At 40.1% G+C, this 14,137-nt stretch overlaps 1 protein-coding gene across 1 annotated transcript in view; it reads right to left on the bottom strand.

Moving 5' to 3' along the window:
* LOC120931423 (dual oxidase 1-like) overlaps nt 1-14,137 on the bottom strand; it is an 82,117-nt gene that overhangs the window by 66,860 nt on the left and 1,120 nt on the right. Inside the window, exon 2 of the mRNA XM_040342844.1 lies at nt 2,071-2,148. Within this exon, the coding sequence (XP_040198778.1) occupies nt 2,071-2,148 (78 nt within the window). The remainder of the gene's footprint in view (nt 1-2,070; nt 2,149-14,137) is intronic.

Raw genomic sequence — 14,137 nt, 5'->3', positions numbered from 1 at the left:
TTTTGTACCTAGGGGGTGTGTAAAGTATGCCTGTAAAGCAGCGCTTATTTTCTGTGCTGTTTCTGAAGGATAAAAATCATTTAAAATCACTGCTCCCGAAAAAACTGCCGTTTTTAAAACTTATTTTTGCATTGATACATGTCCCCAGGGGCAGGACCCGGGTCCCCAAACACTTTTTAGGACAATAACTTACATATTAGCCTTTCAAATTAGCACTTTAGATTTCAAACGTTCGAGTCCCATAGACTTTAATGGGGTTCTAAAGTTCACACAAACTTTTGATCTGTTTGCAGGTTCGGCTCAGCCCTAGTTGTAAACTCGTCTGATATCTCTCAGGTGTGTTTTTGCTGTCTGTGGGGAGATTTCCCTTTACTTCTTGCCCTAGAGACATAACAGGAAGTGAGAGGAAATCTCTCCAAAGCAACGTAAATTCCCTTCTTAGTTGTCAGAGGAAAAGGTGTCACCATTAGAAGATTTCCACTCTATTCCTGTGTCTGTGAAATGCCTGCAGAAATATAGTTTTTAGTATAAAAAATATACAAATATACAAATATATTACATAAAATTAGTAAATAACACTAAATTAGTGCAAATATCCACTGTGCCATAGTTGTATTAGCCCACAGAGTAATGCAATAACCTCATAGGCACAAGCTCTAATGGACTAAGTTCTGGTGTATTAAGCCAAAGAGCCCTAAATTTCTCAAATTTGCCCGGATATCCCCAGTGCTGGTATATATAACATTGGAATCAAAGGGTCTTTCCAGCGGAACTGAACCATTCCTTTTGAGAGGGAGGATCAATGGATTTCAAATTATGTAATAATGTTTTATGTGCCAGGAAAAAATCTCTAGATATTTCCTCCTGGGTAAATTCTCTGGGCTCTATATCCCCCACAATGCCTAATAGTTCAGTGCCACAGTAGCTTTCCAGTAAAGGTGCAGTTTGGGACAGCACCACAGCAGGTGAATAAAATCTCTGTGATCCTGCTTGCATTTAATGCAAGGCCTGAATGCCTATTTTATGCAACTGCAGTGGAGTATAATGAACCCTGAGTAGAATAAACAATTGTGATAGTTTCTGGGAAATATTAAGAGAGCATGTGACTACAGACTGAAGTGCCTCCACCCATTCATTTCCTGTCAGAGGGCCTAGGTCGTTTTCCCACTGCACCGTTACCTTCACAGGGTGATCATTAAAAAACGTTGTCAATAGCATAGAATAGCATGATATATCAGCAGAATGACTCATATTAAATAGCGGTGCAGGGGACAGACACCACTCAACGTGATTTTCTTGGGACCTTACAGCATGAAGCAATTGCCCATAGTAGTAGTACATATACTGAGGCAGGGTAAACACAGTCTATAACTATAAATGTGGTGGAGATGTCTTACCCCGAATGCCTTCCATCAGCTACCCTGCTACAGTTTTGCCATTTCTAGATAGGTGGTATTATGCCATTTGGGGCTATATTTGGGGGTTCCTGTGACCTTTTGCAACTTTTGCAAATTTTCTGAATGAGGTTATATGTCATAAAATGTTAGTTTGTCTTGCCGAAAACCGAAGCTTAAAATCATTCTAGCATGGAATTCCTACATGTAAGTGTAAGTAATATCTGGACTGTGAAGCTCAAGGCAGGCGTCTGGATCCACAGAAGAAACCAATGAGCCCACTAAATGCTGCAATTGTGCTGCTACAATGCTACATAGTAAAGCCAAGGGCTGGGAGGGGTTGTCCCCCATCAACCTTTGGGTAATGCAGTTGCTCTAATTTAATCCAAGGTAGGTGGGCCATTCTATATAAAAAAAGGAGTACATTTACTACCATTACCATTGGGGTATTGTGGAGCAAATAGAGTAATTGCGATACCACTATCAGTATGGATGTCACGTCACTTGCTTAAACTCAGTCTTTCAAAAAGTTAGCTCATAATATTTCCTGCCCCCGTGTCCCCTACCCATCGAGAACAGTAGCAAAACGCTGTAAAAACGCTTCAGTGTGAAAGTAGAGCAGTATAACTTAATTTAATCAAAACATGCACAATTCTTTCTTGTTTAGCATACTTACCTGAACACTTCAATACATCAGTCAAAATAAGCAAGACCATAGGTATGAAAATCTGGGCCATCATCATTGTTCTGGCTCCTGAAATTATATAAAAAAATAGAAACTATAAAAATAAAAATAAAATAGAAACTATAAAAAAAATAGAAACTATAAAACATATAACACATGTTCCCCTCCACCCTCCTCCTCCCCCTTTCCCATACCTGGCCACTTTTGGAACCCCCTTCCCATCCCAATTTCCTTGCTGATCTTTTCTCTTATGCCGCGTACACACAACCATTTTTAATGTCATGGAAAAAACAAAGTTTTTCTCGACGTGATTCTTGTCAAGCCTGCCTTGCATACACACAATCATGAAAAAAAAATGCTCGAGCAAATCGCGGTGATGTACAACACGTACGACGGCACTATAAAGGGGAAGTTCCATTCAGGTGGCGCCACCCTTTAGGCTGCTTTTGCTAATTTTGTGTTATGAAAAGTTTGGCCAGAGACGATTCACGCTTTTCAGTCTTCGTGCTTTTCAGTCTGTTACAGCGTGACGAATGTGCTATCTCCATTACAAACGCTAGTTTTACCAGAACGAGTGCTCCCGTCTCATAAATTGCTTCTGAGCATGCACGGTTTTTCCCGCCGTTAAAGCATACACACGACCGTTTTTCACGACGTGAAAAACGCAGAGAAAAATTAGAGCATGTTCTAAATTTTTTAATGCCCATTTTTCACGTTGAGAAAAATGCTCTGGAGCCTACACACGGTCATTTTTTAATGACCAATTAAAAAATTATGAAATTCCTTTCATATTTTCTTCATTACACCTACTTCCTTTGCACTTCAACTCCTCTTATTTTTCTTCATATTTTTCTTCTTTTTTTTCTTTTCTTCTTCTTTCTTTCCTTTTTATTTCTTATCCTAACACAATCCTATGTTTTTGCAATCCTAACTTGCGTACAAATCCAGGCTATTGTGCGATAACACCTATTTCCAAACAGAATAACCCTTGGCTTGACAACAACACCCCTGCACCTGTACGTTTTGTACCTGTTGACAGATGTCAAAAGGGAATCGCCCTCTAAACCATTATTTTGTTTTACCAGGGCCGATCCTAGGCAGGGTGCACAGGGTGCATTGCACCCAGGCGCCTGCAGAGGTGGGGGCGCCGAACATCCAACAGACTCTCTAACAGAAGCCCTCTCTGTGTCCATCACAGAGGCCCCCCTCCCGCTCCCAATAAAGTACTCTGCTTCTCTGCCTGTATTTTGTTTATTGTTAAGAGATCATGTAAGGATCCCAGGGTAATGAAGACTTTGTGGGGGGAGCATCTCTGTGGTTGAATCATTACCATAGAAACATGTGTAAAGGGGAGGAGTTAGTAAAATGACAACGCCCATGTGGGGGCGCCAGAAAAAGTTCTGCACCCAGGCGCCTGTGACCCTAGGATCGGCCCTGTGTTTTACCATTCTTTCTTACGACTTCACTCCATGTCTGGTTCAAAATTCTTGTTATAATATATAAACACTTATCTCTACTGGTGTAAAAATTGTAGTAGTATGCCCTCCACTTGCTCCTAAATCCCGTGCTGAACATCTGCTGTACTGCATTCTGAACACATGAGCTCAGCCGCTCAGCACAAGTGCCATTCAGAGAATACTTTGCATCTTCTGAATAAACTAGATGAGGTGGAAAGGTGGAAAGTGATTTTTTTACTCTCCACCTTGTCCAATCAGAAAACACTTGTCATTCAAAGTGTTACAGCGCTGAAAATTGGCCTGGGCAGGAAGGGGGTAAGTGCCCAGCATTGAAGTGGTTAATGTTATAAAGTACTCAATAAGGGCCCAAGGCTATATACTGGAAACACCTAATCGGATATTTTTGTATTGATCTTTTTCATTTAAATACACCTTTTCTCTCTAAAAAACATGACAACAACAAGTGCATGACATAATACTATTGATGTGCAAAGGCAAAAATGTTTCATTGCAGAGCAAGATTTAGTTGTCATTTCTTTGTTTAGCCTAAGGGTAAAGTCTGCACAGATTCATGGGTGTCAACACAGTATAAACGTAGGCATGTACACCTCAATGACAAATATTGCTGCGATCAGGAACCTAAAGCATCTGTCCATATACTGTACACAAAGACTAAATGATAACATTAAGAAAACAGGAAATTACACAGCAAAGATCTATGATGAAATGTTATTGTTATAGTATGTAGATGTATTCCCTCTTTAAGGCAAGACCAACTATAAAGTTTATGTGATGTTTGCCTTCTGTGATGGTAGGTAGATAAGTTCAGCCAGATAATTTGTCTGGGTCTGGAGTAAATTAAAAATATACCTATTCAAAGTAAGCTTGCATAATTATAATACTTTACGACTGAATATGCAGATGACTCCATATTATTACATACAGTATACACATAACACATATTATTGCATACTATATACAGTACATATATACTCATTAACTATAAATGATGGCGGCTTCTTATTTACATCATTTATAGTTCAGAAAAAGTTCACCCATGTTTTTTTATTTTATTTCATGTTAGGTTATTATTTTGTCTTTATTTTGTTATATTTTAAAAATGATAAACCGACTCATTGTGGCGAGGCGAGTCAAAACAAACTAAAAAATAAAAAAAGTTGAGCCTTCTTAAAACAGAAGCTATCTAAATGCTTTACTTGCAAATTTGAAAAATAAGGGGTATATTTAGAGATAACATGTAAGAAGGGGTTATATTGGTCCCCCCCCCCCATCATTTTTGGGCACGTTTCTTATCTTGCCATGTTTAGGCTCTGCTCCCTTCCTATTTAAGGGGTTGGAGGAGTCACCCCTGGGTGATTTTGAAAATGTCAGCAGTGTAAGGAGGAAATATTTGTTCTTCTCAGTAGGAAGGTGTCCCCTGAACCCGGGGGAAGCCAGGAGAGACCAGTGGTGTTTTGGGAAAGCAGCATGTCCTGAACTACAAGTACACCTCCTGTGAATTATGGAACTGTTATGCAAAATCCAAAATGTGGAGTAGAATATTTGCACTATGAATACTAGATATTATGGACAATTACTGTATAGGTGATTATATACACTAACGCCCCGTACACACAATAGGAATTTCCAATGGAACAAGTCAGACAGACTTTTTCCATCGGAAATTCCGACCGTGTGTATGCCCCATCGGAGTAATACCATCGGAAATTCCGATGAATTCCATCAGAGTTTAGATAGAGATCATGTTCTCTTTTACTCCAATGGAATTCCGATGTGATTTTGGTCGGACAAAGGTCCGATCGTGTGTACGGGGCTTAAATCATTTACTAAACTGTGGACTATTGTAGTTGTTATTTTATGAAAAAGTCCAGTAAAGTTTAAGCAAGCAGAGCCTGGTCTCATTACTGTCTTAGTCAAGAAAGACTATATATATTATTGAGTGGGGAGACTTAAATTCAACTAAGGGTGGAGAAGAGTTAAACTTTGAAGTGTCTGTGCAAACCTGATTGGCTCAGCTGCAGGTGGTAGTTAGGGGACTAGAATCATTCCCCTGGCAGTTAGAGAAGACCCTCCTCATGTACCATGCACATGGTTACCTGAGTCCTCGTGTAACATGGGCTCTGGGTGTTTAGGTAAATTTGGAGAGCCCTAACCTGGACCACGGACAACACAAGACTTTGTATTTCTATCTTCCTGTTGGCTAAGGGTGCATATAAAACTGCTAGTTAATCGATACAGCCGAATATTATAAAACAATTTAGGGCTATAGTAGGGCTTAGGGGCAATAAGAAGGTATAACCCCAAAATCTATAGTAATTTGTCTATGTAGCATATATACAGTATCTCACAAAAGTGAGTACACCCCTCACATTTTTGTAAAAATTTTATTATATCTTTTCCTGTGACAACACTGAAGAAATGACACTTTGGTACGATGTAAATTAGTGATTGTACAGCTTGTATAACAGTGTACATTTCCTGTCCCCTCGAAATAACTCAACACAGCCATTAATGTCTAAACCTCTGGCAACAAAAGTGAGTACACCCCTAAGTGAAAATTTCCAAATTGGGCCCAAAGTGGCCATCATTATTTTCCAGCATTGTCTTAACCCTCTTGGGAATGGAGTTCACCAAAGCTACCCAGGTTGCCACTGGAGTTCTCTTCCACTCCTCCATGATGACATCAAGGAGCTGGTGGATGTTGGAGACCTTGCGCTCCTCCACCTTCCATTTGAGGATGACCCACAGCTGCTCAATAGGGTTTAGGTCTGGAGACATGCTTGGCAAGTCCATCACCTTAACCCTCAGCTTCTTTAGCAAGGCAGTGGTTGTCTTGGAGGTGGTTGTGGTTGTTATCATGTTGATATTATGCCCTGCGGCCAAGTCTCTGAAGGGAAGGGATCATGCTCTGCTTCAGTATGTTACAGTACATGTTGGCATTCATGGTTTGATCAATGAACTATAAGTGCCGTGCTAATCAAATGAAAAAATAGCTATACTGGGACCCTATTTGAGGAGTGCACCTGAAAATCTAATAATTGTTATCTTAAAAATTCATGTGTTAAAACAGAATCATAATAACAGATAATAAATACAGTGCGGACAGAAGTGAAAAGTGTAAAAAAGAACCAGGGTCATTATTAAATGTTAGAGACACACCTAGGATAATCAATACTTAAAACACTCATATAAGTGTCTGAGTTTATGTGATGTTTGCCTTCTGCGATGGTAGGTAGATAAGTTCAGCCAGATAATTTGTCTCTTGTCACTGTTGCTGTTGTTAAAGTGATGAAATTATATTTCAGTTCAGTGAACTAGAACATGGTTCAATTGTTCAAAATGTTTTTATAAAACAGTCACAGTAGTTTCTAAGCTAAAGTGAATTGTGTTGATCACTGGCTCTCATGCTCCAGAATCAGAACCAGACAATGTCAGTAGATTAAAAATATACCTATTCAAAGTAAGCTTGCTTACTGTAATTATAATACTTTACAACTGAATATGCAGATGACTCCATAGTATTACATACAGTATACATATAACACATATTATTGCATACTTCTTATTTGCATCATTTATAGTTCAGAAAAAGTTTATCCATGTTTTTTTTTTTATTTCATGTCAGGATGATGATCCTAGAATAATGGACAAGTCCCAAAGCCACAACTAGTTCCAGTAAGCCTCCTCATGCTTTGGTGGTGGTGGAACCCTCTGCAGTGGTGACCCCTAATTGGGAATTTTTTGTTTGAACTTTTTTTTTTTGCACTATTTTGTCTTATTTTTATTGGACTGGACAACTCCTTGGGCACAATATAGGTTGTAGCTAAGGGATATTCACACACATTTTATGATCATTCAAGCATGATATTTGGTTTATTGTGATGTTATATGCTATATATATATATATATATATATATATATATATATATATATATATATATATATATATATATATATATATATATATATGAGTGTTATAAGTATTGATTATCCTAGGTGTGTTTTCAACATTTAAAATTGACACACTGATCCTTATGTACACTTTGCACTTATGTGTGCACTGTATCTATTATCTGTTATTAATATTCTGTTTTAACACATGGATTTTCAAGATAACAATTACTAGATTTTCAGGTGCACCCCTCAGATAGGGTTCCGGTATATCGACTTTTTCATTTGATTATCACTGCACTTATTTTTCATTCATAGGTAAGTTATTTAAAAAAAGAGACTTTAGTATCACTTTAAGAGACTTTAGTCTTACTTTAATTGTCTCCACTGTACAATACGTTTGCCAATATAGTATGTGTATATCTATATATTTATATAGATATCATGAAGGTGCAAAACAAATTGCCCAAATGCACGTCTCAGCGCCACAAAACCAGGATGTCTCTGAGCTGACAATAGTCAATAGAATGGATGAGCGCAATCTGTATATCAATCAATATCACAATTTTTGCGAAAGGATATGGCAATGAAAGCAGCTATTTAAAGTCCAAAATGAAAAACTCATAGAATATTAAAATATATCAAACTGAAACTAGAAAGTCCAAATGATAAAACAGCGCTTATTTAAGTTGGTTAAAATGCCCAACTGCATAGAGGCATTTGCGTGATGACGATGCAACACAATATTCTACAGTGATGGGTTCTTGTCAAAATAGGTACGTGATGAATCCTACACCTGCTCCCAATCTTCACCACAAGTGAGGCACTCTCCCCTTCGGGGTACAAACTCACCAGAAAGCCAATGAATCGAGCCTTAAGAGGTAATTGTCACTGGAATATCCGTCAGCACTGCCAGGGTCAGCTTAGGTTAATACTCCATATGGATATATAAAATACAAGAAGGCACCAGCATAGTGTAATCCTGTTTTTAATAGATAAAACAATACCCCTTTACACAGTAAGAAATCCCCGCTCCAAATGCACGTATTGTTAGTATAGTGTTGATGAGCATATAGTAAAGTTAGAGTGTCACCGTTGGTTTCCTCAGACCAGGAAGGATCTCTAGCGCTGTGGCAACAACACGCAAGCTTCTGGGGACTTAGTTACCAATCGGAGACACTCTAACTTTACTATATGCTCATCAACACTATACTAACGGTTAGACATGTGCACAGAAAAAAAATTCGTTTTTTTGTTCTGTTTCGTATCGTTCCGTAGGTTCGTTTCCGTTCGTTTTTCGTAAGACGCCCGTTTTCCTGTTCGTTCCCGTTCGTTTTTCGTATTCTGATAGTTTCGTATTTTCGTTACCGTTTTATTTTCGTACATGCGGGATGGTTCGTTATTCTGTTTAATTCGTGTTTCTTACTTGTTAGACAATAATTTTCGGGAATTTTCGTCAATGATTTGCATTTTGTGTTTTGGATTCCTTTTTCTGTTCGTGTTTTCGGTCGTGTGTTCGTGTGACAGCTATGACAATTTGTTGTGGATGTCATGTGGGCATGCGAATGAAGATACGAACAGAAAAAGGATTTTCGTCATTTTGTACTTTCGTAATTATATCGCGGGATTCGCGGCACTTTCAACACGCGGCTTATCCATATTAACGATTGTTAAGCCCCATACACTTGGTCAGACTTTTTTAACAACAAACATAAAAACGATCGTTTTCCGTTCATTCTCAGAAAATTTGTTCGTTTTTAAACTCCATCAGAAAACCATTTTTGGGTTCAAAAGTCTGGCCAACTGATCTCCCTTCAGATGAAAATCCACAGAAAAGTTTATTTGGCTTTACAGCTGCTTCACTAACTACACTCACTGCCCATTCAAAAAAACGAAAATTACATCTGTGGCAAGGGATTTGCATTCTGTGTTTTGGGTCCTTTTTCTTTTGGTGTTTTCGGTCGTGTGTTCGTGTGACATCTGTGGCAAAAGATTTGCATTCTGTTGAATCCAAAATACGAACAGAAAAAAGGAATTCAAAATACAGGGTGCGGGTCTTTTGTTGTGGATGTCATATGAGCATACGACTGAGGGTGCGAACAGAGAAGGTATTCAAACAAGATACAGAGTGCAAATCTTTTGTTGTGGATGTCGTGTGAACATACGGCTGAGGATACGAGCAGAGAGGGGATTCAAACAGGATACAGAATGCAAATCTTTTGTTGTGGATGTCGTGTGAGCATGCGACTGGGGATGCGGACAGGGAAAGGATTCAAACAAAATGCAGAGTTTGGGTCTTTTGTTGTGGATGTCATATGAGCATACGACTGAGGGTGCGAACAGAGAAGGGATTCAAACAAGATACAGAGTGCAAATCTTTTGTTGTGGATGTCGTGTGAACATACGGCTGAGGATACGAGCAGAGAGGGGGTTCAAACAGGATACAGAATGCAAATCTTTTGTTATAGATGTAATTTTTGTTCTTTTGCCGTTTTCGTTTTGTCGTATTTTCGTCAAATCGTTCGTTCGTATTTGCGGTTGTTCGTTATGCGGCTCATTCGTAATCCCGTTGTTTTCGTATTTTGGTGCTTTCATTTTTTCGTATGTGCACATTATTCTGCGGGTACGAAAATGAACATTTTCGTACAAAAATAACATTCGTACGAACGGGAATGCACATATCTACTAACGGTACGTGCATTTGGAGCGGGGGTTTCTTACTGTGTAAAGGGGTACTCTTTAATCTATTAAAAACGGGATTACACTATGCTGGTGCCTTCTTGTATTTTATATATCCATATGGAGTATTAACCTACGCTGACCCTGGCAGTGCTGACGGATATTCCAGTGACAATTACCTCTTAAGGCTCGATTCATTGGCTTTCTGGTGAGTTTGTACCCCTAAGGGGAGAGTGCCTCACTTGTGGTGAAGATTGGGAGCAGGTGTAGGATTCATCACGTACCTATTTTGACAAGCACCCATCACTGTAGAATATTGTGTTGCATCGTCATCACGCAAATGCCTCTATGCAGTTCCGCATTTTAACCAAATATAAATAAGCGCTGTTTTATCATTTGGACTTTCTAGTTTCAGTTTGATATATTTATTATATCTATATATATATATATATATATATATATATATATATATATATATATATATATATATATATATATATATATATATTTATATATAAAATATGGCTTTATGTGCCGTAAACAAATAATTACTTTAGTTTGATATCTAATGCCACGTACACACGACCTTTTTTTCGTGTCGTAATTTTTTTTTTTTTAATGGTCTAGAAAAAACAACGTTTTTTTCAACCCGATCGTTAAAACAGCCTTGCCTACACACGATCCTTCTTATCTGTACAGTGGAGATGTCCTCATGAATTTAATCAATCTTTTTTTTTTTTAAATGATTGGAAATCTCTTCGGCAGTGAGTGAGTTAGTGGGTGGAGGTGGTGGGGGAGAAAGTAGAGAGTTAAAGATACTTTTTTTTTTGTCCACTGGATCTGGGTGAGTGAGTCCAGTAGAGACCACCATGGAAGAGGTCAGCGGGAGAGGCAGAGTTAAATTCTTGAAGCCAGGTTTCGAAAGCAGCAAGTAGGTTAAAGGAATTAAAGGAGATAAAAAGGTCATGGGCATTTTAGAGGGATGCTGGAATCAGTTACATAGTTAGTCAGGTTGAAAAAAGACATGAGTTCATCCAGTTCATCCATAAAAAAAAAAATGATATCATACAATCTCATATACCCAATTCTATACCCACAGTTGATCCAGAGGAAGGCGATCTAGATTCTCCTGACAGTTGCCTTTAAGGGCCAGCTGAATCCACCTTGTCCCTGGCTGTGTTTGGCATGGTCAAAACAACAGCTGAACTATCTCTTCCATCCAGTGGTGTTTAGGGTTCACTGTACTTTATATATGCTCCAGATATGTACAAGTATGCAGACTACGGACCAAGACTGGGATGTCATTTAAGTTCATGTGCATGCAAAGGCAGATGTCCTAATACTTTTGACAATATAGTGTATATACACTGTATATAAGATTATTGTTAACCGCTTAAGGACCGTGTCATACCGATATACGCCGGCAGAATGGCACGACTGGGCAGATCAACGTATATATATGTTGGCCCTTTAAGAGCGGAATTGTGGGCGTGCGCCCGCTGTGAGCTCCGTGAATCCGACCGCGGGTCCTGCAGACTTGATGTCCACGGGGATACCCACGATCATCTCACAGTGAGGAAGAACGGGGAAATACTAATGTAAACAAGCATTTCCCCATTCTTCCTAGTGACAGGACAGTGATCACAGCTCCCTGTAATCGGGAGCAGTGATCAGTGTCATGTCACACACAGCCCACCCCCCTACAGTTAGAAGCACTCCCTAGGACACACTTAACCCCTTCAGTGCCCCCTCCTGGTTAACCCTTTCACTCCCAGTGTAATTTTTACAGTAATCGGGGCATTTTTATAGCACTGATCACTGTAAAAATGGGAGCCACGTCTCACGACCACGCAATTGACAGTTAAAGCGACGCAGTGCTGAATCGCAAAAAGTGGCCTGGTCTTTGGCCAGCCAAATGGTCCGGGGTTTAAGTGGTTAATATTTCCCATGCTTGCATATAATTGATATAAAATTACTGAAAAACACCCAATCTTGGTGTTTGACATTTTTCACAGATTCAATTTGAATTTTAAAATGATTTGTCAAATGCTTGGCTGTGTATGACCAGCAAAAAGGCACAAGCTGACATTTCACTATAACGATGCCAGGAGAGTAGCACTTTGCATCGTGGTTTGCTATCTGGAATATTTCCACCTGGTTTACAATAACCAATAATCAGCATGTTGTGGTTTTCAAATCCAAAAGTTGTTGGCATTAAAAGCTATCATGTGATATTAACTAGTAGGATTTATGAGGCTTTCCAAGGCAAATATTTTAAATAGCTGAAGCACATTGTTCCAATGTTTGCTGAATAAACATACAGGTGTTAGAACTCAAACAATCAGGAATTGAGCATCACTAGGATGCTGAACCTTCTCCTTTGTTATGCACAAAAACAGAAATACATGTTCTTACACATTTAAATAATTGTGTTTTTATTTATCAAGTGCATTTATGGTTATACAAATATAGTTGGCTATAAGTATCACATAAATGTACTAATAAACAAAAACACAATTATTCATGAATCGTCCCGCTCACATAGGTCTTTGATTAAAGTGGTATTAAACCCAAAAGCAAACATTTATTATATTTCAGCTTGCCAATTCTTAGATGTGATGGCTGCATTTGTTTTATTTTTAGGCTTTCTTTCTGGTGATCCTTACAGTAAGTCTGTTGTTTTTCAACAGAACAAGCAGTCCTACAGTTGTAGCAGTTAGAGGGTTGAGACTAGGGTTGTCCTAGTCTCACTAGTATCGGTACCGATACCAAGCATTTCTGAGAGTACTCGAGCAAATTCTCAGATGCTTGATCTGATACTTGGGCAGTCAGGGATGATCGGTGCGGCAGTGGGGAGTGTTACAAGCACCGATCCCCCTGTATAGATTTCAATAAAGTAGCTGACAGACGCTTTTCCCCCCACAGCTTTCAGCTGCTATATTGAAGTCTATACAGGGGGATCGGTGCTTGTAACTCCTCCCACCGCCACACCTATCACCCCTGACTGTCCCTGTATCCTCCTCCAGTTCCCACTCTGTGTCCTCCTCCAGGCTCCTCCAGTCCCCCTCTATGCTTCTGTCCCCCCTCCATGCTCCACTCCCCTCCGTGGTCCTGTCCCTCTTCCATGCTCATGTCCCCCCTCCGTGCTCCACTCTCCCCTCCGTGCTCCGCTCCACCCTCTGTGCTCCTGTTCCCCCTCCATGCTCCGCTCCCCCTCCGTGTTTCTGCTCTCCCCTTCCTGCTCTGCTCCCCCCTCCGTGCTCTGCTCCCCCCTCTGTTCTCCTGTCCCCCCTTCGTGCTCTTGTCCCCCCTCCGTGCTCCGCTCTCCCCTCTGTGCTCCGCTCCTCCCCCTCTGTGCTCCTGTCCCTCCTCCATGCTTCATCCGCTCCCCCTCCATGCTCCTGTCCTTCCTCTGTGCTCCACTTATTTCTCTGTGCTCCACTTATCCTCCATGCTTCATTCTCATGTCCCCCCTCGGTGTTCTGCTCTACCCCCCATGCTCCGCTCTTCCCTCCATGCTCCGCTCTTCCTTCCGTCCTCCACATCCCTTTCCGTGCTTCTGTACCCCCTCCATGCTTCGCTCTTCCCTCCATGCTCTGCTCCCCACTCTGTGCTCCTGTCCCCCCTCCGTATTCCTCTGCCCTCTTTGTTCTGGATCTGTCAGCATGGAGAACGGTGGACGTAGCTGTCATTTACAGGCTCCTTCCTTTTCCAAATGAACAGAGTCAGTGACTCTGTCCATTCATAACTGAGAATTGTAAACTGTGTTTGCAATGCTTAATTTTATGAATGGAGAGGAACCTCTGTCTTCTCTCCATTCATCTCCAGTGCAGCTACAGAGGCTACAGAGAAAAGGTCTAGGAAATCTCTGTCCTCAGTCCCTTTCCCTGTCTCAAAGGGGGGATGTCAGGGGTATTTTAAGACCCCTGATATCTCCCCAAAGGCCCCCAAAAGGGCTGCTTAAAAAAAAAGAAAATATTTAAAAGGTTCAACTGTAAAAATAATAAAAA

Source organism: Rana temporaria, chromosome 3 (genome assembly GCF_905171775.1).
Source record: "Rana temporaria chromosome 3, aRanTem1.1, whole genome shotgun sequence".
In the NCBI taxonomy this organism is placed as follows: domain Eukaryota; kingdom Metazoa; phylum Chordata; class Amphibia; order Anura; family Ranidae; genus Rana; species Rana temporaria.
The sequence above is the reverse complement of the archived record's forward strand: the minus strand, read 5'-3'. Positions and strand labels throughout refer to the sequence as shown.